The sequence below is a fragment of the Falco peregrinus genome, chromosome 19 (genome assembly GCF_023634155.1).
Source record: "Falco peregrinus isolate bFalPer1 chromosome 19, bFalPer1.pri, whole genome shotgun sequence".
Lineage (NCBI taxonomy): Eukaryota > Metazoa > Chordata > Aves > Falconiformes > Falconidae > Falco > Falco peregrinus.
The window spans coordinates 4,714,630-4,741,652 of record NC_073740.1 but is presented as its reverse complement, the minus strand read 5'-3'; the positions used below and the strand labels follow the sequence as shown (position 1 = coordinate 4,741,652).

The following is a 27,023-nucleotide window of genomic DNA, read 5'->3' as shown; positions in this document are numbered from 1 at the left end:
GGGAAGCAGCAGGCAGTGCAGCCCTGCCTGCCCTTCACTGAGGGGGTTTAGTTGCCACCGCAGCAGCCGCCGCCACTGCCACCGCAGCAGCCTCCATTGTTATTCCTCATGACGTAGCAGCAGGTCTGCATGGGCATGCAGCAGGTGGTGGGGCAGCAGCACTGCATGGGCGAGCAGCACATCGGTGTCTTGCAGCACTTAGGGCTGCTGTAGCAGCACATGGAGTAGTTACTTCCACCGCAGCATCCACAGCCTCCGTTGGGCATGTTGTTGGTAGTAGTGTAGGCAAAGCTGGAAGGAACAGAGAGAGTCTGTGACTGGGAGCAGGATATTTGGAAATACAGAATTAATTCAAAGCTCGGTTTATGCTAAATTCTGAGATTCAAGGAGCTGAAACTGAGTGCTGTCTTGTTTGTAGCAAATCTTGCTCATAACTCTGTCTTCTTCCTGCAATGTGGATGCCCACCTATTCGTACCAGGCTGTTCCGAATGTCTTAGCAAGAATCACACAGCACAGCGCACACAGCCCTTGTTCTGAGCCGTCCTGAGCCGCCCTCCGTCCCCTCGGTCTGCATGGCCCTGCTGACACTCCTGTAGCCTCTCCATCCTTCAATGCTTCTAGCTCATCCCCGTGATTCCTAGTACACAGCTCATAGAAGCCCAGCTTCAAATCCCAGCCCAGCTACCCAGTTGTATCTGGATCCTGTTATAAGACATCCATCGCATTTTTCTTTTTTGAAAAGGAAGGAAGTTTTAGATGTTCTCACTTACCCTGTTGAAGAGTGAGGAGAGGTGAAGGGAAGAGAAGACGAGCGAATGAAGTGAGCTGGGCCAGGAGACCTTTTATAGTCCTCAGCACCTACCTCCTGGAAGTGAGACAGCCATTGACCATTTGAACTTCCCTGTTTACTAACCCAAACCCATACTTTTTAGTTATACGTGTCTTCTGGTATTTACTCTTTGCCTTATTATTTGTGATAACTACCTTTGTTTTGCCTCATAATTGTTTAGCCTGCAGATAATCAAAGGGCTTCTATGAATACTAATGAATTTATCCTCTCTGCAGCTTTGCAAGGGAGCCAAAAAATGCATCCTTGTATCTGTTTGACGAATGCAAACAGTGACGGCCAAAGATGCTAAGGGACTTACTCAGCAGGGGCTGGTGCTGAGTCAGTATGAGAGCCAAAACTGAACCCCTGGGTTGTGTCTTTCAGGCACATGATAGGTTGCTTCATCGGACTGGTGTTTGAAACAAACATTTGGAAAATTTCATGAAAATAGGTATGTTTGTTCCTGGTCATAGGACATGCATGTGAAGAGGGAGCAAGAAGACCATGTGTTTGGCATGTGTTGGGAGTCATGCTGGCTCTGGGGTCTCAGTCACCTGCATGTGACTCCATGCAAGATCATTGTGTCCTCATGCATGCTAAGAGCATCTTTGAGATGCCAAAGCCATCTTTGTGTTTTTGCTTGCCTAAACTTGTGTAAATCCTCCAGTCTGGGGGGGTTTGGGTTTGCACGTGGGCATTACTAGCACAAGAGCGCTTCAGTCCCTGCTCTGCTTTGCTGGGGCTGCTTTCCTAGAAACATTTTTGAAAACTCTGAATTGAATTTTCGCTTTGGAATATTTTTCATTTTAATTAAAAGGTCCAGGGGCAGCACTGCCTTTGCAAATGGCAAGGCAAGGAGCCATGGCTCTGGGACTGGGCATGGTGCACTGCAAGTCAACATGTCGCTGCGCAACCTTCCCTTGCATCCAGCTGGATCCCCCTTGTGTGCCGGAGCCCTGGCACCAAGCAAGTCCACCTGCCCGGCTCCTCAGCAGGCAAGGAGGGATGTTTAGAGTTGGAGGTTGTACAGGACTCTGTGGGTGTTTGAAGTTGTAAATGAAGTTGCCCAACATGGACCGAGAGGTGGAGAAGAAGATGAAGGTGGAAGAGTTGTGACAAACACAGAAAACTGGTCCTAACTGGCGTCATGGAGCTAAGTGGGAAGCAGGGACGCAGAAGTGATGCAGGAAGAGACATTGCTGAGGTGGAACCATTTTCTGGGAGGGAGAGAGGATGGGGGAAAGGTCAAGGTAAGGCAGAGCCTTGGGCAACTGAGCCAGGGTGGATGAATGCTTGTTTAACGCCAGCCACTGCCTCCAATGCGCTTTGCTGTGGGGCTGAATGCTGGCAAGAACACAGGGTATTTGGGAGGAATTTTTTCCACGGCTTAAAATTGCAGCTGTCATTTGAAGACCTCGCCGCATTATCCTGAGGGGAGTGCTGCCTAATGAGAGGATGGTGGAGCCTGCCTGGCGAGTTCCCTGCCTGCTGCCTGACATCCTTCGGGATCCCTGCAGTGCTCCAAAGAGGGGTACTCCTAGATGAGCTGCTACCAACCCCGAGAATGCTAGCAGGGGCCTCGGTTTGCTTTCTGCATGGTGCGAGGGGGAGCGGATTGTGATTTTAGTCCTGCTTCACCTCTGCAGTAAATGCAGCCAGCTCCTTTCCCTGCTTTCCTGGAATGAGAGTAATTCATTGAGTGAAATGCTGGAGAAGCAGCACATGTATTTGCAACTTCTCCAGACAGAGTAGAAGAACATGCATGGCATTACCTTCCCAGCTGGTCCCCTCGGAGCAGCTCTGTTACGGAAATTACACATGCCAGCCACCATAACCGAGTTTGACTCCAAGTTTCCACATAAGCTGAAATATAGATTCTTTATGAAAGTACTTTTTATTAATAGTGCTACAGATCAAGCTAGGTGCCTCCAAAAAGGGATCCTGGACAAAAAAAGTCTCTGGGCAATCTAAGTTCCCACCCCTCATAGTTCAGACCAATAGTAAAACTAAGGTCTGGGTTCTTCTTCCTTTTTATTGGCTTGGTTGGTTTGCTGTTTTGTTACTAAGCAGTTGCTAAATGGTCATCTTCTCACACAGTATCACATCCTTTTTGGTCAGTTTCAGCCAAACGTTGTAATATGGTTGCTACAGTTCATATACCACAATCTATAAGCTTTGTCTACTCTAACTACTAAAGTTTAAGCTCCTAGCTTTGTCTGCTTTAGCTATTATTAATGTTTAAGCTGCTAGCTGTAAATTTCAGCTAATTTCCACAAAAGCTCTCAGTACAGTATAAGAAGTCATATCTATTGTTTGCCTGCCCATAAGAACTGATTAATTTACAAAGAAATAATGAGGCAAAGGGGCACACTTCACTTGTGCCTCCAGAGGGAGATTTCTCATTGGCAAATCCTGCAGCTGCAAGGAGTGATGATCTAGGTGGGCATTTCCCACCGATGGTCATTGTGTCAGCCATCCGTGTAACCCACGTAACCGAATGGCCTTTGTTGAGTGGGCTTAATGCAAAGAAGGGACTGGAGCATTCCTCCGTGGAAACAGAGGCAGTAAAGGGCATTAAACACAGGATGAAGACTGTGATGCAGATCTTGCATGCTATATTTTGGTACAACTCTTACTGACCCAATCGCTCCTTGAAGATGGTGGAGGTTTCTCACCATTTGTTCTAATATTTTAACTTGATATCTGGTAACCCAGACATTTTAGCAGAGGCAAGACCTCCACCTCATAAATGTTAAACCATTTACAGGGACTGTCTGCAGGTTCTGAAGCAAACCTCTCGTTGCTCGAAATACACGGAGCTTTCCTAGTTGGGATGTGCATGTGTCAAACTGTTTCAGCTCCTTTGCAAGTTTATGTATTATTTTCTTTCTAGTTTTATAGTGAGAGGGTAAATACTGCTTGGAGAGATGACAGACACTCAGTTCATGGTTGAATAGAGCCATGCAGAAGCTCAGGACTGCATCAGGGATGCACTGATTTTTCTTGTGTAGGCAACCCCCCCCCCTAGCTGGCACCTTTTAGGCAGGAACATCCCAACGCTGGAAAAAAATGCAAAGAAAAGGTAATAGGTGAGGTGATGCACCCTGCCTTCACCAGCTAGCAAACAGAAAACCACCAGGAGTTTTGCAGTGTCATGAACTACAGATTTTATTGGTTTTCAGAGAGACTGAAGCAAAACAGTGATGAAAAGAATTAAACATCCCAACACGAAGAGGAAAATTAACAGCAGGACTAGTGCTTACAGAGGAAAATCGTGCTGATCAGTGGGCAGCAGTTTCAAAGCACATTACAAGCATTTGGAGATTAAAGGTAGACAAAGAAGAGAAGATCTACAGTCTCTAAGCAAAGGAGGAAGAGCATTTAGGGCAGTATCCGTATCCATGTCTAACACCGAATGAGCCAGCAGGGAAGCAGCAGGCAGTGCAGCCCTGCCTGCCCTTCACTGAGGGGGTTTAGTTGCCACCGCAGCAGCCGCCGCCACTGCCACCGCAGCAGCCTCCATTGTTCATGGTGTAGCAGCAGGTCTGCATGGGCATGCAGCAGGTCTGCATGGGCATGCAGCAGGTGGTGGGGCAGCAGGACTGCATGGGCGAGCAGCACATTGGCGTCTTGCAGCACGGCTTCTTGGTGCTGTAGCAGCACACAGAGTAGTTACTTCCACTGCAGCATCCACAACCTCCGTTGGGCATGTTGTTGGTAGTAGTGTAGGCAAAGCTGGAAGGAACAGAGAGACTCTCTTTTTCTCTGCCTGAATGTCCCAGTTGTTTAGGCATCTTGCAACATGCTTATCCCAAAGTCCATCCCAAACTGACTGGGGAATTCCCAGCTGTCTAGAATCCCATAACAGCCTGTCCAAGAGATCTCCAGATTTTTGCATCGGACACCCATGCATTTGGCATATTGTCCAACACTGGTTCCACCAGAAAGAAGCCACCCAGGTGGACCCCAAAACCAACCTCAGAACTGTTCCCAAACTAGACAGTACAAGAAATCCTCGATGGCTTCCTGCAAAAGCACACAGTAGTACGGTAGAATGCAGAAGAAAAGGCAAGCAGTAAGCTCTGACTTACCCTGTTGACCAGTGAGGACAAGAGAGGAGAAGTCAAGGTGAGCGAATGAAGACCACCAGGATGGGAGGACTTTTATATGCTTCAAAGCCATCCCCCTGGAAATGAAGCATTCTTCGGCAATTCTGACTTTGCTGTGTATCACCCAGTATACGCCACTCACGTGTCTTCTGGTATTTAATCTTTACCTCTTTCTGTTTGCTCACCACCTCAATTCTGCATTGGAATTAGTTGTTACAGCTAAACAACAGGCACAAATTTTCTAATGAATTTGCATTAATGGGAGCCGGAGGTAGCTGGAAGGCATTCCTATCCGCTTCCCGAGGAATGACCTTGAGACACAGAGACACTTACAATGTGCCTGGGGGAGGCGGGTGCTGAAGGAGTGGGAGAACCATGCCTGGAACTTGGAAATGTCACCGCTCATGTGTCCCTTCTGTGCTTGGCTGGGATTTTGGGGGACCAGTGGAAACTATTGGTCAATGTGAATCCTTTTTTCCTGCTTCTGAGGGGTGGCTGTGTGGTCAAAGTTAAGACTGAAGAGTTTCTGCTTTCTCAGTTTTGTTCTTGGGTCTCCCGCTGTGGTGCTTGGTCCTCACCCCCCCTGCTTTTTATTTCAGCTAAAGTATTACTTTTTTTTTTTCATCCATGGAAGGGATGGGTTAAGTTTAAATTAAGCAGCTTTCAAAGCAGTAGTTCACACATGTTAGCTTTTTTTCTGTGTTGTTTCTGTACACTCCATTTCCTGAGATTATTCCTAATGCCCGCGAGACCGAGACAGCTTGCATTTAATAGTATTTGTGATGGTCACATTTGAGTGTTTCACACTAACAACTTGATTCTGTGCCACTGTAGGCAAGCATGAGGCTCAGGACTGGCAATCCAATCCTGAGTGCATCGCTCCATGCCTTTGTATCTTACAGATGCTTTGAGTTCAGGCACCCAACAGGACTTTTCCAGCAATTGCTTATAGTTGTTTGGGCTGCGGTATGCTAAGGCCAAGGCTGTTATACGTGCAAAGCTTGATGGAACAGCCGGGAGGGAATGGATAAGATGGCTGGAATTAAGGCAGATATTATGAAATGGGCTTGGGGATATGGGGAGGAATTGTGGCCATGTGCAGAGCCAGCACAATGCCATGTGAGAAGAAGAAGGTGTTGATGGAGTTTTCGTCTGATGAGATGTGACAGCAATGCAAGATGAGAGTTCTAAGATGCGGAGGCAGCATCTATTAATGGCAAATAAAGGCTGGTATCATGTTCAGCAGACTTGGAATGTGAGGCTGGAGTGGTGGCAGGTGATCCCTGGTGGCTGGGACACGTAGTATCTTCCCAAGATGGGAACGTGACCTCCTATGACATTGGATGTCTCATCTGGAGTTGTCCCTAGGGGAGCATTGTCCTGGTCACGCGATAATAGCCAGACACCTGCCTGAAGGAAGTAATGTCCTCTTTGTGTAAACCCTCAAACATGTCGTCCACCAAATAAGTCACTCATCGCCTTTTTATCAGGCTTTATTGTTGCCATATTGGCCAAGATGATCCCTGTGCTAGAATCATAGAATGGTTTGGGTGGGAAGGCACCTTTAAAGGCCATCTAGTCAAATCCCCTGCCATGGGCAGGGACACCTTTCACTAGACGAAGTTGCTCAGAGCCCCATCAAACCTGGCCTTGAATGCCTCCAGGGATGGGACATCCATAGCTTCTCTGGGCAGCCTATGCTGGGGTCTCACCACCCTCAGCATAGCAAATTTCTTCCTTCTGTCTAGTCTGAACCTCCCCTCCTTTAGTTTAAAACCATTCCCCCTTGTCCTATTGCTACAGGCCCTGCCAAAATGTCTGTCTGCATCTTTCTTACAAGCTTCCTTTAAATATTGCAAGCTGCAATAAGGTGTCCCTGGAACCTTCTCTTCTCCAGGCTGAGCAATGTCAACTCTCTCAACCCTTCCTCGTAGGAGAGGGGCTGCAGCCCTTGGATCATTTTTGTGGCCTTCCTCTGGACTCACTCCAACAGGTCCATGTCTTTCTTAGAAATGGATGTGAACCCTGCAAGGCTGTTGCTAATCAGGGTCTTATGCAGATCACAGATATTGGAGAGATGCTGACATTTAATGCATAGTTGGGTCAGAAATAACATCATCTACACTAAATTCCTATTACATGCCATGTCATGCCGTGCCATGATGTCTTTGTAAACTTCCATGGTGGTTATGTAAATTTGAGTGCTGCAGTACCTCTGTGAGTGGGGAGGAATCTGCCATGGCAGCTTTTCCAACACGTGATGAAATTAATGCTCACAAGATTTCCTTTAACAGAATGCACTTCTTGTATAGTATGCTATGGTACGATATAGGATATCCTTCTGCCAGTATATTGTACCTGATTTACCTATTAATAAAAAACTCCTAAAGACCTGAATAATGTTTTCAGAAGAGTCTAACGTGGTAGAGAAGATTATTCTAATGTAGACTTTGTATATGCTCTGGAGATTTTGTTGAGGGAAATAATCAAGACAGTGCTCAAGGCATTTTCCTGAGACATGCAATTCAGAGCTGAGTCCTGAATTTTAATAGTAAAGGAAGTCCCAGCCAGGTAGAAAAGGTATTGTTGACTCATGTGTGTGCTATTTTAGGAATGAAGCTTTTAAGTTGTATGCTAACACCCGAGTTTCATTCCACTGCCTGTAATCCAGGAATGCTGCATATGAAAAACTCTGCTCACATAAAAATAATTCACCGATGTAAAGTGTTTTCTGAAATTTTGTTTTTGAAGATGGTAGTAGAAGAAGGTGATGCCTGCTGATCAGTGAGTAGTGAATTCCTCTCAGTGCCTGTTGAAGTACCTATTCCAGTATCAGGGATGAGTTCCTATACATCTTATAGGGTGGTATGTTTTCAGATGGTGGAGTTACACATGTTTCCTTCAGCCTGTCCCCTTTAAGTTTTATTTACCTTAACCCTTTAGTTTTATAGTAAAAAACTGAGCTAACTGAGGCAGATGATCAGTAGATGCAAGAAGGGATCATACTACTTTGCTTGCTGTCTTCAGCTGTGACCTAATTTATGCCAATGGGAATCATGGCTGAGTGGCTTTTTGTTTCCCCAGTGTTCTGCTGTGCCATGGAGGAACACCTGTAGCCATCAGGAAGGCTGCCCGTATAGGAAATGGCACAGAATGAGGCACATTCCATGCAAAGAAATGTAAGAATAACCAAAAGACAAGATTTTGCGTTTTGCTTAATGCTAAGTTTTATTGCCTACAAGTCAAGACAGAAAATGAAGAACGATCACAGTGACAGCAAAGGTACCCCACATCCTGTACACCAAGAAGAGAATTAACAGCGCCACTAACATCTAACAGCTCTTTCCCATGTGCAGTGGGTGATACATTCGAGTAGATGTTCAATAATCAAAGGGCAGAAAGAAGACAGCTTAAATTTGAAAACAAGAAGAGAATAGCGAGGCGTTTACTCCATCATCATGTGAACTGGAAGCAAATGAGCAGGTTCTCATCTCCTTGTGCCTGTTCTTGTTGCAAACCAGAGATGGGAGCTGGCAGAGCTGCTTTTGTTACCCAGAGCTGGCTCAGCAGCGCTTCTTGATTGCGGCGCAGCACTGCTGGATGGGGATGCAATACTTCCTCATGGGAGAGCAGCACTGCACGGGGCTGCAGCACACCATGACGGGCTTCTTCTTCACCACGTAGGAGCAGCAAGACTGACATCCAGAGCAGCAGCAGGGACGGCAGCCACAGCAGCAGCAGGGTCGCTGGCCACAGCAGCAGACGGATGGCTGGCACACCTTGGTACAGCAGACGGGCTGCTGGCACGGGTCACAGCAGGACTGCTGGCACGGGTCACAGCAGACAGACTGCTGGCATGGGTCACAGCAGGGCTTCTGGCATGGGTCACAGCAGGACTGCTGGCATGGGTCACAGCAGGGCTTCTGGCACGGGTCGCAGCAGACAGACTGCTGGCACGGGTCACAGCAGGGCTTCTGGCACGGGTCGCAGCAGACAGTTGTCTGGCACGGGTCACAGCAGGGCTTCTGGCACGGGTCACAGCAGACAGTTGTCTGGCACGGGTCACAGCAGGGCTTCTGGCATGGGTCGCAGCAGGGCTTCTGGCACGGGTCGCAGCAGACAGTTGTCTGGCACGGGTCGCAGCAGGGCTTCTGGCATGGGTCGCAGCAGGGCTTCTGGCACGGGTCGCAGCAGACAGTTGTCTGGCATGGGTCGCAGCAGGGCTTCTGGCATGGGTCGCAGCAGGGCTTCTGGCACGGGTCGCAGCAGACAGTTGTCTGGCACGGGTCACAGCAGGGCTTCTGGCACGGGTCACAGCAGGGCTTCTGGCACGGGTCGCAGCAGACAGACTGCTGGCATGGGTCACAGCAGGGCTTCTGGCATGGGTCGCAGCAGGGCTTCTGGCACGGGTCACAGCAGACAGTTGTCTGGCACGGGTCACAGCAGGGCTTCTGGCACGGGTCACAGCAGGGCTTCTGGCACGGGTCGCAGCAGCAGGACTGCTGGCATGGGCTGCAGCAGACGCTTGTCTGGCATGGCTCGCAGCAGATGGTCTTCTGGCACGGCTCGCAGCAGACGGTCTTCTGGCACGGCTGGCTGCAGCACACTGTTTTGCTCTTCACAATGGAGCAGCACCCGGTGGAGCAACATCCAGTAGAGCACATGTTGCAGCGTAGTCAAGGCTGGAAGGGGCGAGGACCTGAAACACAATGTACTTTCAGACACAACCCATCTTTCCTAGGACACAGATGTGTCTTGTGTCCAATACCAATGCCACCACCTAGGCCTATGGGCAACAGCCATATCACACACCACTTTCCATTTATTTCTCCTGAGCTGCAAAAAAAGATCCTTACAGAAACCAAGCCACCTGTCACCATCCCAGCGATATCTCTGCATCTTTTGAACTGTCCTGGAAACTCATTCTCCTGTGCTCATCCATGATGATCACTCCATGGATTTCCATCCCAAGAAGCTTGTTTTCCGCTGGGCTCTCTCTGCCAACTGTCTTTTGCAATACGCAACAGACCAACAGGCTAGGAAAATCTGGTTTTCAGAGACAGCTGCAGATCATAGATTAGCTTAGGTTGGACGAGACCTTTAAAGGTCATCTCACCCAACACCCCACAAAGACCGGATACAAAGAGACATTTCAATTCATTGCTTGACCAAACCCAAATGAGAACCGTTGCTATCAAGGAACACTGCTAATAGCTAACACTTACCGTGCTAGCTGAGCAGTGCAGTTGAGTGAGGAGCAAAGGGATGGGGAGACCTTTTATTTAGCTCAAAATTGTCCTGCCGGAAATGAGGTACCCCACAGCAATTTGTGATTTACGCACTAAGCCTATACTTACTTGTTGAATGTCCCTTCATCTATTTAGTCTTTGCCTCGTGGTTTTTGACCAGCCCCTCAATTTTGTGTCATTATCAATCTGTTCTGTAAATTTTTTACAATTTTTTAATGTCAAGTTAATTCTTGTGTGATGCTGGTGGAGGTATGTTTCTGCTCATTTTGCATATGGTAATGCTGTTATATTGAGATGCTAGGTGGCTTGTTCAGTGCTAGTGAGTACTCAATTAACATAAAAATCATAATTAAGATTGAGGAGCAGCTGATTTCAGAGGCATGCAGAGGCCTTCTGGATGTCAGTCACTCCTCAATATGATTTTTAAAAATAGAATTCCAGGAAGTGTAATTCCAAGGCCCCATGTTTTGGTTCTGGATGCAGAAATGGTGAAGCCCAATGTCTGTCTTCAGGGTTTCTGATCATCAGAAGGGCAAATATGTAACAGAAAGTTCTTGACATCTCATCCCTTGCTGCCTCATTCCATCCATGCATGGGAAAACACATGCCATTGGCCTTGCCAATATCAGAAATTTTAAGTGCAAAGTACTGTGAAAATTCCTTATGGAAATTTGGAATAGAGTTTGGGTCAAATTGGAGTCCATATTTTTCCAGTTCCTTTTGGACATCTTTAAATAAAAGCAAAACACAAAACTTTTCTGGAAGTTTTACATCCTGTTTCCACTTAGCATAACTTGATCTGCAAAATTCCAGTTCCATTTTTTTAAGTCCTAGTATGCCCTTGAGTAATGAAAGATCCACCTACGGATGTTATTTTTTGAATAACTCTATGCTCAGTTCTCAGTCACCCATTGACATTCATTAGTTCTGATGTTAATGATCATGTTGCAATTATTCATTAATGACGTTAATATTTATTTTGCATGAAAGCCTGAAGGCCTCATGTGATGCCCTGAGCATCTTTAGGATTTCAAATTAAACTACGTCTTCTAAAAAAATTATCTCTCTCCGGTCAGAGGAAATTCACGGGACCTGCGATCATGACTGACGTGATTAAATATTTCATTTCTGAGATCATGCCGGGGAGCAGGGCTGCTGTGGGAGCAGAGCACCGAAAGACCCTTGACCACCATCCTCTACAGGGTACAGCTTCACTGGAGATGCCCTGATTTCTGCTGAGGTGGAGGAGAGAAGATTCAGGCTGTTTCTGTTTATACAGAAAGACGGTGCAATCCAGATCACAGATGCTGAGGACAAGATGGGTCACCGCGAATCTTCAGTTTGACTTCTGGTGACATACAGCATGGGTTTCTGTTGAGTAGTTAATGATTTTATCTGGCTACATCCCAGCTTTTAAAATGCTACCCAGTCTTGCTCTGAAGAATTCAAAGCACCATGAAGTCACCACTTCTCCTGGCAAGCTCTTTCCAAGGTTGATGTTCCTGCCCACTAAAACACAGGCTTCATTCCCTATTGAGTTTCGCTTCATGCTAACGACGGGTTAGACCAGGTCACTGCCACACATTACAATCTAATTAACGATAGAGATTTACACAAGCTGAGTACCTGCATCTCGCCTAACAATAAAGCTGGCTCATGGCAACCTGGGAGGTGGCCAGGAGGGGACTTCTGAGCGTGCAGAGAAAAGACAGACAAGTTGGATCCTGAGCAGCGAGGTAAAGTAAGCGATATTAGTCAAAGTGAGGCAGTTTTCTGCTTGACTTTGTACGAATCTGGTGCATTGCTTCATCCAGTGTCCCTTGAGTCATAAAACCCACCACTACTGTTAGAACTGGATATGAACATCAGAGGTGTCTAAAGCCATGTAAGACAGATCCACAGGAAGCTGGGAGACCCATAGCTGATGTTACAAGAGAAGTTAAAAAAAAATAATATTCAAATTAGGTAAAAAAAACCCCAACCCAATTAAAGTTAATCTTGAGTGAATGAACTTAGCAGGCTCTGTAAGGTGCCCAGAGTAACACCACTCTGATTTGAGAATTATGGATGCAGTGAAGCAAGCCTCACCGTGAAACAGCTAAGGTGAATTCCTCCTTGTTAATCCTCCGGGGTTTGCTCACAATTTATCCTTGTTGTGGAAATCCACTGTTAGGTTATTTAGCACATACTCATCAGAGCAGAAATGTTCCTCTAAGCTATCTAGAGCATTAGGTATAGAGGACTTCTCTTGCCAAATGTCCATGGCCTCTGAATTAAAAAAGAAGGTATTCTAACAAGCTAAAGCATTCATTAAGGCTTGTTCCTTGATGTTCCAGGTGTCAAACCTCTCCAGGGCTGACAGAAGCTTAGAATAGAATAGAAACAAAACCACCTTTGTCTTGTTTCCCTGTAATTGCGGCCATTTCTCATCCTCAAGTTAACAGGAACTTCAAGCTTGAGCACAGCAGGAAGCGTAACCAGCTCAGAGGCTTCGTGCTCTTTGTGGGACTTGGGAAAGGAAGAGGAAATAAAAAGCGCCATGATTAATCACAGAATAGAAAGTTGGAGGCCTGGGGCAGCAAGGGGAAGTGGATGTATATACTTGAAGGCAAACACGCTCCTATGGACAGAAAGCCTTACTGACTCAATACTCAACGGCGGAGAGGTGAAGAGTGAGTAAGGAAAGGAGTTTTTAAAGTAGCTGCCAAGGGTCGTATGAAAATGACTCATCTCTCAGCCATGGCAACAGCTGGAGTGTAGGGGAGTCATTAACTGCCCTCTGCATCCTGTTTGCAACTTTTACTTTTTAGCAGGCTGTTCCTCTGTAATAACGATTTTCTCCATAACCTGCAAATAACTAATTCCAATTAGTTCTATACCAACCGGCCATTTAGCAGGTCCTTGCAATGTCCAGTTCATCCAGCCTATTTCCCATGCCTGCCCTGGGATGGATGAATCATGCTGGGGAAAGCTTCTCTCATTTTACACTGTAGGAATTGTTTAATTGAGGGTATTCCAAGGCAGGTTCCAAACCCTGCAGGATTTGCTTTGTTTTGTTTCCAAATATAGCGGCGGCTTTTAAAGATTGCATCTGCAGTAAAACCAGGAATGTGCAGACCAAGCCCCCCGGCTGTGACTCTGAAACCCCCATTATGTCTGCCGAGCTCAGGGCAAATATTTGGTTTTATCAGGAATTAACCCGACGTGTTCCTCCTAGCCTTCTGCATGTGCTGCAGCGCTCCTGGCATCACTGGTAGGTGCCACGGACATTTTCCTTGACTTTCATGTTTCCTTGATGTTCCTCCTGCTTTATCTATTTTCACCAGTGATTAAAGCATGGCTCTAAACCCATGAGATAAAACTGATGCCACCAGGCAAGCAGATATGATGGAGCGGATGAAAACATCCAGAACTGTTAGGTAGGCTTGAGATAAAATTTTTATTGTCTTGCTGGAGAGTGAAGCAGCAAAGCAAGAAAAAAACCATTCCCAGTGGACAGTGAGCTTTGCATTGGCAGAAAGAAGATAACAGCTCCAAAGTTCATTAAACTGAGAGACTTCATCATCCTAATATCGCGCTACCTTCCAACTGTTTTAAAAGTGCTTGTTTGCAGAGAAGCAGCACGGCTGGCGAGCAGTGAGCAAGGAGATGGGCTTGAGGCTTTGGGTGAGGAGTGAGCCGGCGGGTCCAAGTGCTGGGGCTGGATCCTGCTGCTAGTACTTGGGGTACGTCGGTGGCAGCTTGCAGATGTTCTTGGTGTACTGGGGGCAGTAGGGGGCCGGGGGGCAATAGCGCTGCACCGGGGGGCAATAGCTCTGCAGGGGGGGGCAATAGCGCTGCACAGGGGGGCAATAGGTCTGCACCGGGGGGCAGCAGGGCGTCACATAGTTGTACTTCTGCACGGGCTGCCTCTGGATGGTGTAATGGCAGGAGGGCCGGGAGTCATGGCAGGAGGGCCTGGAGTCATGGCAGGAGGGCCGGGAGTCATGGCAGGAGAGCCCTGAGTCATGGCAGGAGGAGCGGGATTCGTGGCAGGAGGTTTCGTGGCTGTGGCAGGACCTGCGGGAGCACATCTTGTGGAGTATCGGCAAAGCTGTCAGGAGCAAAAGATGAACAGAGTAAGAGGAGGTCCACATTCATTTCTTATTCCCTCCCCTTTTTTAAAAAAATATTTATCTTGAGATGCCCAGCAAACTGTTTCTCCCTTTCTTTTTGCCTGCCTAACTCAAACTGAATGCACCCTCCGTCCTGCCTTATCCGCAGGGCTTGCTCTGACAATTCCTGCGTGAAGCCAGGTCCCTGCGAGCTGATGCAACGAGCCCCACGAGCCACTCCCAAACTCCATCTCCCCTGTGGAAGGGCACGGAGCTTGTGTCGCCCGAGGGTCCCTGCGTGTGCCTTTGCTGCACCTTCCCCGGTGGTCCTCCTCCCTCCATGTGCCATGCACCATGGCACTCAGAGCACCGTGAGGCTGCAAGCGGAAAGCCTTTAGTTAAGTCCCAGCTCCCAGGAGGTCCATAAAAACCTCTACTGGAGGTTTCTTCACAGAGCACGATCAGAAATAGTAAAATCAGTCTTACCTTCTTCAGCTACAGGGAGAAGTGTCTGGAAGCGAAGGTCTGAGGAGGACTGGGCTGAGTGATCTTTTATACAGCTCCAGAAGTTTATCTCGGATATGAGACACCTCTTCACAATGACAATTTAATTATTTCCACACTCAATCCCGCGGATGTTTGCGCTATTCTATTTTTAGCATTTCCTCTTTGTCACATTGTATTTCATCCCATATGTAATTCCTAATGCACATAAGGATTTTGGGAGGCATTTCTTTCCCATTTCCTGGAGACGGACACTAATCTCATAGGTGTTAATTAGCTTGCCAATGGGCAACTGGGATTGCATCAGTGACAGAAAGGTCTTTAAGTCTCAGAAATGCTGACTCCTGGGGTAGGCCTACCGTTTTGTGCAGGTGACAGCTCAGGATTTTAATTTACACGTTGCTGAATGCCAAGAGGAAATGGGATTGCCAGCTGCAACTCATGGGGATGGCACGATGCTGGGAAGGCTGGCACAATCTCTTCGGTCCCCAGGTATGGCAAAAAAGAAACTATTTCTGATTCTTCACACGTTCCTTGACTTGCCTGATGACTTGGCTGACCACATCAGGATGTTCCACTTGTATCAAAGCTTATTTAGTACTTAAGATCAGAGAAGAATGGTGATGAGCTCCGTACAGGGTATGAGTATGTTCAGTTTTTCTGTTCCTTGGTTTCTCTTTCCCTTCGCTGATTTCTTGTACTTTTTTTCACCCAATCTTACCTGCAGAGATGTCTGGAAAGCAGAGGATTCAGCAAAAGGGAGCATCTGAGCTGAAGCGTGAGCAAATATTGGGTTCTGTCATTAGTGGGGAAATTATGGGCACTAAAGCTGGATTTATAATCCTGTTTGACTTGGTCTTTGAAGCACAAGAAAATGAAGCCCATAACTCATCAACTTTGGAAAATGTTACCCATTAGAGTAATTCGCTGACTGCTAACAAGAAGCTCTCTCTAAAGTACGGGTGTCCTACAGCTTTTCTTCAGGCTAGAGGCGATACAGTTGCTTGTGGTGAGTTCTGTGTGGGAAGGGAGGATTGCACGGATTCCTCAGGGACATTTTGTGACTCAGTTGTGGGTCCAACACCAGGAGAGGCTGCAGCTGCCCAGTCAGCAAAGCCGATGCTGTGTCTCCTTCCCTCCGTGCTTTGGCCTGCAGTTGCACACTGATGTTCATCTGAAATCTTTCTACCTCCTCAAAAGCCTTCCAAAACTGGGGTGTTGTTACACACCCCCTCAAAAAATGTTTCTGAATCTTTTAAATTCAGATCCTGCTAAGGAAAACATGATCTCTAAAGAGTTACCACCCATTGCTTGTGGTTCTTTTATGGGTGTATGTAAGGGAAGACCAACCTCCAGTGATGAAGCGTCATTTTTAGAGCAATGTGGTGACTGGTACTTGCTCAGTTACATTCAGCAAGGTTTGGTTTATGAGCTCTCCATAATAACATATTGTGGTGCTCAGATCTGGTCTACGTGAGTGCACAGGAGTCTTACATGAGATGGACCTTCTGAGGTCTAACCCATTTCTCTGCTCCAAAATACATATTGGTGACAAACAACACTAGAATATGAAGAAGTTTGTGACTTCTGTTTTCAGAGGCTCAGAGGTCTGAAGATATTTGAAAACATTTATTTGCCCAAGTTCCAAAGTTGAGCTTGAAGGAAATTATTGCATGTACTGAGTAGGATTATTAGCAGCTTATGAACTAATTATTCCTCTTTCATTTAATGAGCTGTGCTTGTCTCCAGAACAAAAGAGCCTGAATTAAATTGTCTTTGCTCTTTTTTCAAAATGATGGGACAAAAATCTGTGTAGACCAGCTCATAGTCTGGTGTAAGCAGGGGAAACTTTGTTCTGTTCAGCCCTTTAGGCTGATGTAGGTTTATGGTAGCTGAGAATTTTTTCCTTTACTAATGTGTCCCGTTTTTCCCAAATGAAGGTGGAAATTGTTGTTATTGGCTACTAACTATCGTGGCACTTTGAGAATATGAGGAAACTTAACGGAAGTTTAATAAAAAATAAAAAAGTCTAAAGGAAAAAGCGAATAAAGAAAGACAATGCGGGTCTCATGAATTACAAGATTTATTGTTTCCCTCACCTAGATGAGTCTGAAAGAGAAGTGCATGGCACAGAAAGATTCCCAACAGTAATTATGCACCAAATAATTAGAAAGAACATTTCCTGAATAATTAGAAAGAATGACACCTTAAATGATAATTAGGGGAACACTTCATCCAGACCAGCAGTGAGGCACATGGCAGAGACACAGGGATTTCAGTAAGGATGAGGTGATCCGTGGCCACAGTGTCCAAGGGAGGAGCGAGCCGGTGGGTCCAGGTGCTGGGGCCGAATCCTGCTGCTAGTACTTGGGGCATGTAGGTGGCAGCTTGCAGATGGTCTTGGTGTACTGGGGGCAGTAGGGGGCCGGGGGGCAATAGCGCTGCACAGGGGGGCAATAGCGCTGCATGGGGGGGCAGTAGGGCATCACGTAGGTGTACTCCACAGGCTGCCTCTGCATGGTGTAATGGCAGGAGAGCCCCGAGTCATGGCAGGAGGAGTGGGATCCGTGGCAGGAAGACCGAGATCCGTGGCAGGAGGTTTCATGGCTATGGCAAGACCCACGGGAGCACATCTTTCTGGAGTATCGGCAAAGCTGTAGGGAAGAGAGAGACCATCAAGCTGTCACGGCTGCCCCACTGTAACCTTCTGCCTTTCCCTTGGATCTTTTTTTGTAGTGGTATGGGAAGTTTTGTTTTCCTTTGTTTTGTAATATATGGGGTATCTTGACCCTGAAAGTGATATTGCCTTGTCTTTTGGGGGATACTCTACGATGGCCCAGCTCTGATGGGAATTTCCCTACCAAGATGCTACTGTTGGCTTTTTAAGGTAAAATTTACTTCTAAAACTGCACTGACTTGTCTGAGGTGTCTTTCCCTCCATCACCAGCTAGTCTGGGAATTCATTCTTTGCTGGATCCCAAAGACTCTGTGTCTTTGCAGACGTGGTCTTTCAATTACTCCTATTTTTTGGTCATCCCATCTGCTGTGAGCAGACCATGAGCACCCTTCGTGTAGCTTACAGGTTCAGGCACTCAGTCACTGAAATTAATAAATTTCTAAGACAAAGGCAAGGTCTAAATGCAGAACTAGTCAGCTAGAATTCCTATGTGAGCTCCTGCTGCTCAATAGTAGATATATCAAATAATCCAACTTACCTTTTTTTTTTTTTTTTTGAGAAGGCAAAAGGAAGAGCACTGAGAGCTGACACTGAATGAAGGAGGAACAGGGGATGGCGGACTTTTATATCTTCCAAAGGGTTGTCCAAGAAATTATGCATCTCTTGGCAATGCTGACAATTAAGTAGTCACATTCATCTTCTGTGTCTAGTTTTTAGCATTTCCGATTTGACAGAGTCAGGAAGAACAATTATGACTTTTTCTTTAACTTGTTAATAGGCAGTGAATTTCCCAATCTGCTTTATAAGGGAATTTTGAAGGCAGTTGCATATTTACATATTAAAAATGAGCCTAACCCCAGAGTTATTAAGTGATTTGTTGTTGGGCAACCAGTATTGCATCAACGTACAATTCAAAAGTGTTGACTCTACCCCGCATGCTGCCCCTTGGTCTGCATGGCAGACTCACGTTTTGATTGATATGTTTTTTTGTGACACAAGGGACTGTAATTAACAGCCACAACTCACATGTACTCCACTTAGAGGGAAGTCCTCTTGACTAGCTCAAATGCACCTAATGCCTCAACACCGGAGATGACACCAGAAGAATGTTCCCAATTCCAGTTTTTTTCATTCTGTTTGTGAGTCCATCACCCATCAGCTGTTATTCCATTGTGCCACGATATTATCCTGTTTACACTCCTCCTAGAAGAAGGGGATTTCAGATCCTAAGCAGGAAGGATTTGTGCTGGGAAGCTATTAACTATTGGCATCCTGTTTTCAGATCCCAAATTGCTTCAGGCTCCCATCTTAAGCAGTTTTGTAGTTTTTGCACATTGCAGCGTTTTACTATTTACTACCAAGTTTCTCTCACAGTGGCCCCAGGCTTTAATTTAGGACAATGAAATGGGTAATTGTTCCTTTCCTGTGACTTTGATCCCGGTGGGTGCTGCAGGAACTCCTCAGGAGCATCCCATGGGTCTGTCCTCATGCAACTAGAACAAGTGGGTCTTGAAAGTTGCTCACCGAGTTCAGAAGGGAGCAGCTATCTCTATTGGGATGGTCTTCATATCTTTCAGGGTTTATTTTCATGTCCAATTTGGGGGGAAAAAAAGTATTGCTACGTTGCTACTCTGACAACAATTTTGCGAGATGCTAATTCATTCTGAACTTGAAAATACGTCCTGGGAAAGCATGGTTTCATGTCCTGGTTAAAGTTCTTTTTATTTATTTTTCAAGGCTGTGATTCAGCAACAAAAAGAAGTTTTTAAAAAAATCTTTCAGAGCTAGCCCTTGTTTAGGAAAGTCTCACCTGCAGTCTTCTGAAAAGTGCTGAGAGTTATAAATAATGTAGAAATTGTCCATCTAGGTTTTTAAAATGGTATTTTTGGGGAAGGCCCTTGTGTCAGTTCCCTATCACGCAGGGTGCATTCACCTCACCCTTTTTTAGATACTCAAAGTTAGCAACTTAAGGTGAAGCTTTAAGTTGTTGAGCTCTTTGTGATGCAGGGAAACAGGCACTGGCAGAAGGAAGTGAGCGATCCTGTTTTAGAACAGATGTCTCAGCTAGATGGGCTGGTGACTGGGAAGATAAGGATAATCTTAGGTTGTAAAAAAGTAGACAGAGATTTAGCATTTATTTTTAAGTGTGTGCAGTTTTCATTGAGAGCAGTAATTTGCAGTTCAGTTAAAAAAGGCGGGTTAGAGAAGACCTCTGGGCACCTATTTGCATTTATGGGACACCTCAAAAAGTTTGTAATTCTGAGTCAGAGTGACACATAAAGTATGAGGTGCTGCTGAAGCAGGGGACTGAGGAAGACAGTCCTAGGCTAAACAGGGTATAGCTGAGCTCTCTGTATGTTGCGCATAAATGTGTTCCGCTGCTGTAGAAATGCATCTGGAATGACTGGCTTTCATTCACTTTGAAAATTCGGGATGTGGGTATTTTGTGATAAGTTTGGAAAGAAAAGAATGAGAAGCAATGTCTAAGAAGTCAGAAGTAAAGATAATTCTCAAGTAAAGAGGTCAAAGAATAAAAAAAACTGTAAACTTTTTCTATTTTTGGAAATGAAATTTTATTGTCTCATTTGCGTGTTTTGGAGGTTGACACATTGTATGCAAGCCATTGCCAAGATAAATAATTCCCAGTCTTTTGGAAAAGAACATAAGCTGGGTCTTGCATGCTAAATAAATTAAAACAGATCTGATTTATATTTTGAAGAAAAGATGAAGTATTCTAGGATTCACACAAGCCTAGAATGGGAAATGAGAACCCATGGTTCAAGCTTCAGGCATCAAGAGCATCCAAGGGAGAAGCGAGCCGGTAGGTCCAAGTGCTGGGGCTGGATCCTGCTGCTAGTACTTGGGGTACGTCGGTGGCAGCTTGCAGATGTTCTTGGTGTACTGGGGGCAGTAGGGGGCCGGGGGGCAATAGCGCTGCACCGGGGGGCAATAGCTCTGCATGGGGGGGCAATAGCGCTGCACAGGGGGGGCAATAGGTCTGCACCGGGGGGCAGCAGGGCGTCACGTAGTTGTACTTCTGCACGGGCTGCCTCTGGATGGTGTAATGGCAGGAGGGCCGGGAGTCGTGGCAGGAGGGCCCCGAGTCATGGCAGGGGGAGTGGGATTCGTGGCAGGAGGTTTCGTGGCTGTGGCAGGACCTGCGGGAGCACATCTTGTGGAGTATTGGCAAAGCTGTAGGGAAGAGAGAGACGGTCATGCTGGTACAGCAGCCCTGATGTGTGTGAGCATACCTCTATTCTCTAATTTGCTCTCAAACTCCCCATTTTCTTCCTAATGTCTAGTTCTTCAGGGATAAGAAAATTATTTCAGTGCTGATTAAGTATTGGAGATGATTTATATCCCCCACTAAAAACACGACCTTTTAGAGATGCAACTTGCTTTTCAGAGAGAAATTATTCAAAACATCTGTTGCCCGTACGCAGCCCTGGGCCTTCCAGTGCCTTCTACTCCAAAGCTTCAAAGCCTTTTTTCCATAAAGTCCTCTGACTGTCCTCCCTCTGTATTTTCCAATCTATCCCACTTGTCATTTGTGTTCATAGAACAGCTCCTGTGGGTAACAGGAACTTGGGCTCTGGCATCACCGAGGTCCAGAGGTGGGGAGTGAGTATTATACTCCAACTCTACCAAAGCTTGTATGAGCTGAAGAAACTCAAGATAAATAGAAAAATTGGACTTACCCCTTCAGCAACACAAATGTAGGTGTACAGGAACAGAGAACCGAATGAAGGAAATTGGGATGAGAGACCTTTTATACTCTTCCAAAGGGTTATCTGGGACATGAGACATCTCTTGGCAAGTGTAACCTAATTACATATCCCAGCCCATTTCTATCCGCTGTGTTCAGCTTCCCTCATTTTCCCTTTGATGCACTGTGCTTTTAGCAGTATAATTGTCCCATGGGTTATTAATAGCACTCTAATTCCTTCACCTCCCTATGAAAGAGATTGGAAGGTATTTCACACAAAGTGACGCCAATACTGAAGAAACTAATGGATCTGGTCACGGACAACAAGTATCAAGCGGAAGAGATGTTTGTCATTCAGAAGTACCAAATCCTCAAGTTGCGCCAGGATGTCACATGGACCAAGAGCTAAACGTGATTGCACCTCCATGAGAAAGAAAAATGATTACTAGTGTTAAGTCATGCAGGTTACGTTTAGGGCCAGAATACTCCAGCTGAATTGCCCAATAGTACCGGATATTTTAATGAGAGATTTAGCATTACCCTAAAGATGTCCTGCACTGACAGTTTCAACCTGTCTGCATGATGTGTCCTGGCCTGCAGGTGGGCATCTGCTCCACCGTGGATCTCCGTGGACTGTGGGGGGACAGCCTGCCTCACCATAGCCTTCACCACGGGCTGCTGGGGAATCTCTGCTCTGGTGCCTGGATCTCCCCCTGCTTCCTCCTGCCCTGACCTGGGTGTCTGAAAAGTTGTTGCTCTCACACTCTCACTCCTTTCTCCAACTGCAGTTGCACAGTTGGGTTTTTTTTAGCCCCTTGTTAAATATGTTATCCCAGAGGCATTACCAGCCATCACTGATGGACTCAGCTTTGGCCACCATCAGGTCCATCTTGGAGCTGGCTGGCATCGGCTCTGTCAGACGTGGGGGCTCACATAAGGCACCCCTGTAGCCCCCCTGCTACAAAACCTTGCCATGCAAACCCGATATATCTTTTATAGATGTTGTTTTATTCTGATTCTGCAATATGGTGTCGATGGCAGCGGTACCAAATCCTGGAGCAGAGTGCTTTGAGGTGAACCCACCAGCCTAAGTCCTGCTCACATTCCTAGAGGTTTAATCTCCTGTTCCTATTTTCCTCTCTCCTTCTTTTATGTACTTCTAATTTTTTTCCCCAACATTTTAAATAAAACCTGTCTTTAGTTTACTTTCTGGAAATTTTTAGTAGTTGAGGTTGTGAGGTGGGCCATGTGCTGCCCCCAGTTCAAGGTTTAATATCTTTAATTTGACAATGATGTTGAAGATGATAGTTGGACTATTAGCTGGGACAGAGTGCTAATACTGCTGCTTTCAATACTCATCCGTGGCATCGCTGCAGCTCTCACGGAAATATGCATTAGACATGGCTGTAGCTCAAGAAAAAATAAACCAGTGTAATACAGTAGAGGTGGATGCTTCTGAGCCTGGATTCTCCTGTGAATCATGGATGAACTTCAGTCTTTCCGTGTCTACATACAGGTCATGCCCATCCAACCTATCAATTACATTTTCTTGTCCCATAAAAGGCAAGAATGTGTCAACACTGGGATGGAATTGTGGATTAGACATCAGGCACAATTGATTTTGGGTGATGCTCTACTGAGTCACTGGGATCCCTCAAACAGGTCCATTCACATCTGTACTTCAGTATCACAATGTATAGGATAAGCCTATAAATACATTGCTGCAAAGTTTTATTTAGGCTGTAGTTAGGCAGTGCCCTTAGAAATCTTTGATTAAGTATGGGAGTAAATCTGCTGTTACATAAACAGAGAATATGATAAAAAAAGTGTGACAGATGTAAATATCAGGAATCAAGGGCAGCAAATAAAAGTGGCAGTGGTCAGGGGAGGGCAAAGCCCCCATTCTGCAGGAATGCCTCACTGCTGAAGCCTCCTGCTCTATAAAGTTCCCCTGTTTCAGGCCATTCCCTTCAGTTTGACTTTACTTCTCTTACTGCTTCCCTGTTGTTGGCTGAGGTATGTGAGTTAACTGATGATCTGGAACATTTATGGAAACTTATTTGTAGACTGTGGCTCTGTGTTTACCCACTTGACTTGGCTCTACCTAAAAGCAAACGGCTTGTTTATTGTAAATAGTGCAAGAGAGAGATACTTTCTATGGAATATTTATTTTCTTTCATTGATAAATGATATCTAATTATTGAAAGTAACAATTAAAATTAGGTTTTTGGAATAAATATCTCACTTGCTGGAAAAATATTACAGTATCTAGTATGTCATCCAGCAAATACCTTATAGACAATGATGAAACAGGTGGGAAAAAGAAATCCAAATTTGCTGTAGGTAAATCCTCTATTTCTGGTTGGCTCTGCTTATCTTGAAGTGCACTAAGTACATAAAAAAAATGCATAAGATGACATTGTCTTGCTTCCAACACCGAGCTTCCTTTCCTTTAAGTGTACTCCACCACCCAAAATGGCATGCTCTTCTGGGAGGGAATCCTTCTTCAACTTGAACTCAACCTGGTATGACCCGGCAGGCTCCTGGCTGGACACCCGGCGCACCCCCCTCCGCTATGCCTATGGCCCCGGCTGCGCCAGTGGCACAGACTCATGCCAGGGTGGCCACGACTTTCGGCACTACAGCTACCGCCGCTCAGTCTGCTCTGAGCCAGCACCGTGCAGGGGAAGCAGGTCTTCTTGCTCTGCCAGGGAGCTGGTGAGCAGCTGTGAGGTGTGTGGGGCATGCCGGAGCTGTGAGGTATGCTCTGAGAGGTGCTACGGGGGATGCTACAACTGATGGGAGACCAGGGTGTGCAGGACCCTCACATTGGCATGCTTGCAGAGTCTCACATCGCAGCACCGCCGTATGCATCCACGACACAGCCAGAAGGGTTGTGTAGGACCCCAGTGCTTGTTGCTCCCCACCCCCCACCCCACCCCCCCCCCCCCCCCGCATCTTACTTTTCTAGTATTTGCCTTGGGTTTATCATGCTTTTTGCAGTCTGTTTCTCGCCCACTCCTCTCCTGCTGACTTGATGGAGGCACCATCCGGAAAATGTCCTCTGCAGAGGTTTCCCTCAGCACAGGCGTTGCTGCTGCTGTGGCCTTCGTGGCAGGGGGAAGGTGGGGACAATTTACTGCTGAATTTGTGCAATCCGCTTTCCTGCTTCACTTCCCAGATGTGTCTGCTGAGATAACAAAACTCCAGCTCAGGAGAGATTTGCTGTCTCTATTCCTCAAGTTCTTCCTAAGTCTCCTTGAAGGAATGACACAACCTGCAGCGCTTCAGCTTAGCCAAGAGCGTAGGTGAGAACTTGGACTGCTTAGAAAGAATTAAGATAGGAGATTTTATCTCCCCTTCCCCCAAAACGCTTTCAGGCAGACTCAAACTCAGCCTGGAGCCTCCAGTCTGGCTTTGTTTCAACCTCCCGTTTGGCACGGGATGGGTTTGGCACTGGCAGAGGGGTACCTGGGGGTCTGGGGGGACAGGGACCGTTGGTGGCACCATGCAGCGCCTCCGTGCACAGTCAGAGCTGCACGTCTCTGACCTGATGTTCATTCCTTGCACCTGCAGTCATGTACCTTGCACATGGGAATGATGTTCCTCGTTATTTTAATTAACAGTAATAATAAAACAAGTGCTAATAATAAGTTTCTTGTTCCTTTCAAAGATTCAGTGCAAACCCTTTGCTAATTAAAGATGTAGCGCATTACACACAACACTTCTCTCATCCCACAGAGGCACGGATTCCTGCAGCAATCCGCCTCCGTGCTGGTGGATGCTGAAGGAGACCCTGTGGGTGAATCTAGTGTGGTGGGAAATACAGCTGCTAATTTTTCTGGCCATCTGTCCATTTGGTATTCCTTTTCTCTACATCTACAAGGAAAGCTCAGAACTTTTATGGTTTCTGCAGAGAAAAGTTAGCTTAAATCTTGGTAGGAACTGGGAACATTTTTGTCTTTGGCAATCTTGCTCTTGATTTCGAGGTATGCACGGTGTTTACAGGACTGGAGTTCACATTGGGAGTCAATGCTGCAATGCATGGCCTGACTTAAACCCCCTTTTATTTTGCATCAGCCAGTATTTCATCTAGGCAGTAAGGACACTTTGCTGGGATTTTCAAAGAAGGTAGAGTTACCTTGCACAAAATATCTGTCTAACCCCATATTCTCTATTTAGAACAGGTCAGAAGGACGATAAAGTGTGACATAACCCTTACTTTGCTTATACCTTCTTGTTTATGGCCATTAGTGATTTTCAGACTTCCTAGATGGATCTGCCTTTGTGCTCACCAGCTGTCTATATGCATCTTGAAGCCAAAGCTTTGGCTCTTTCAAAATGTGCCTGTGAGGGTCTGAGGCTCAGGGCCAGTTGTCGCAGAGCCAAGGGCTGGGATTGATGAGAGATGCTGATCTGCACTTTCAACCCCAGACGGCTTTTCCAAACCCAGCATCTGGAATTGTCTGGCAGATGCACAAGGTGTGGGGATTGGGGAGCTGAGCTCTGACACATCACCACTGTTGAAGTGCAATGGGAAGTGGGGGAAGTTGTGAAAAGCAGCTTTTGTTAATCAAGGTAGGCTTGGGGATGATGCTAAAGATAAGGAGGGAGGGTGATGGTGGAAAAACACTAGGACGCCAGCATGTTTTGTGAGCTTTAGGTTTTAATATCACATCTTTGCTACTGGAGACAGAAGCAGGAAATTAATGGATTTAAATTCTCGTGCGCGCCAAGGCAAATCACATTTCTGCCATGCTAATGCCACTTTGCGTTATCAGGAGCAGGGAGAGGTAATACGTGCTGGAGGGAAGGGGCAGGACCTGCCCAAGCTTCAGGGCTGCATCTTGCAGGGGAGAGGGGAGACGTGCAGCCCCATGGTATGTGCTGACTGTCGGCTCATCCTTGCCCCTTCACTTCTGCTGCTGCTGCGGGGGCCACTGCACTGGCTGCTTGATCTGCTGCTGCTGCTGGCAGGGAGCAGGGGCTACCGACACCTGCCCAGGCACGGTGGCCGCAGGGCACTGGGGAGAGAGGACCACCACTGGCGTCACATCTTGCACGGCGTTCACTTCGTGGCAGATGACCTCTTCAGAGCCGTGGCAGGACCTTTCGCTGTCGTGGCAGGAGGAACCTCCACTGTGGCAGGAGGAGCTCTCAGTGCTGTGGCAGCCTCTGTCTCCACGGGAGCACATTTTTCAGTTGGTGTGGCAGTCCCTGGGAAGGAGAGACCTTTGTCGTTAGATGCTTGAAGGGCAGAGTGCTTCCCCTGCTCTGCTTTGGGTTCAGATTTCCTTCATGTGTTTACACGCCTGCTGGGGCTCGGCAGGATTTGCCTGTCTGCCTGTCCATTTTCCCTGACTTGGGGCTTTACTTCTGCAGTGCCGGATCAGCCTACACCACCTGAGCACTCTTATGAGACCCCCAGCAGCCCTGATCTCCCCATTTCTGCTGGACTCTGGGGGCCTTTTCCCTGCTCTCCCTTGCTGCATCCCACGAGCACTCGTGCAGGACACCCTGGGGTTACCTCTGAGCTGTGTAACGGAGCAGCAGATGCGCTGTGGGCTGCCAGTTTATGCTGCACCAGCAAGAGGCAAGGGTCTGAAAAACTCACAGCCCCGAGGGGTCCTCGCACAACCAGTGAATTTACAGCCAGGACGGGTGGTATTAGAGCCTTGGGAAAACACACTTTCAAAGGCAGGTGCTCAGAATGAAGAGACTCCTGTGCTTTCCTTCTGCCTTGCGTCCTCTGCTCCCTCCATGCCCTGCGGACCCTTGGCTGACCAGTGCCCATTTTCCTGAGGCATGAGGAAAATTGCACGTGCACATCTAAATCCCCTTTTGAGGGGAGCTG

General features: G+C 46.7%; 3 protein-coding genes across 3 annotated transcripts; all 3 read right to left on the bottom strand.

The window, feature by feature from the left end:
* Window positions 1–8,502: 8,502 nt before the first annotated feature.
* On the bottom strand, window positions 8,503–9,603 carry LOC114011815 (keratin-associated protein 4-7-like). The gene has a single exon (XM_055791776.1). The coding sequence runs from the start codon at window positions 9,601–9,603 to the stop codon at window positions 8,503–8,505; it is 1,101 nt and encodes a 366-aa protein (XP_055647751.1).
* Window positions 9,604–13,901: 4,298 nt separating this feature from the next.
* LOC114011816 (putative small proline-rich protein 5) lies at window positions 13,902–14,261 on the bottom strand. Its single transcript, XM_027784916.2, has one exon. It carries the CDS (start codon window positions 14,259–14,261, stop codon window positions 13,902–13,904), a length of 360 nt encoding a protein of 119 aa, XP_027640717.2.
* A 6,055-nt stretch (window positions 14,262–20,316) lies between these two features.
* Window positions 20,317–20,635, bottom strand: LOC129782845 (putative small proline-rich protein 5). The gene is given in 2 exon segments (XM_055791820.1): window positions 20,317–20,451; window positions 20,453–20,635. Coding segments are annotated over 2 exon segments (318 nt in total).
* Between the last annotated feature and the right edge of the window lie 6,388 nt (window positions 20,636–27,023).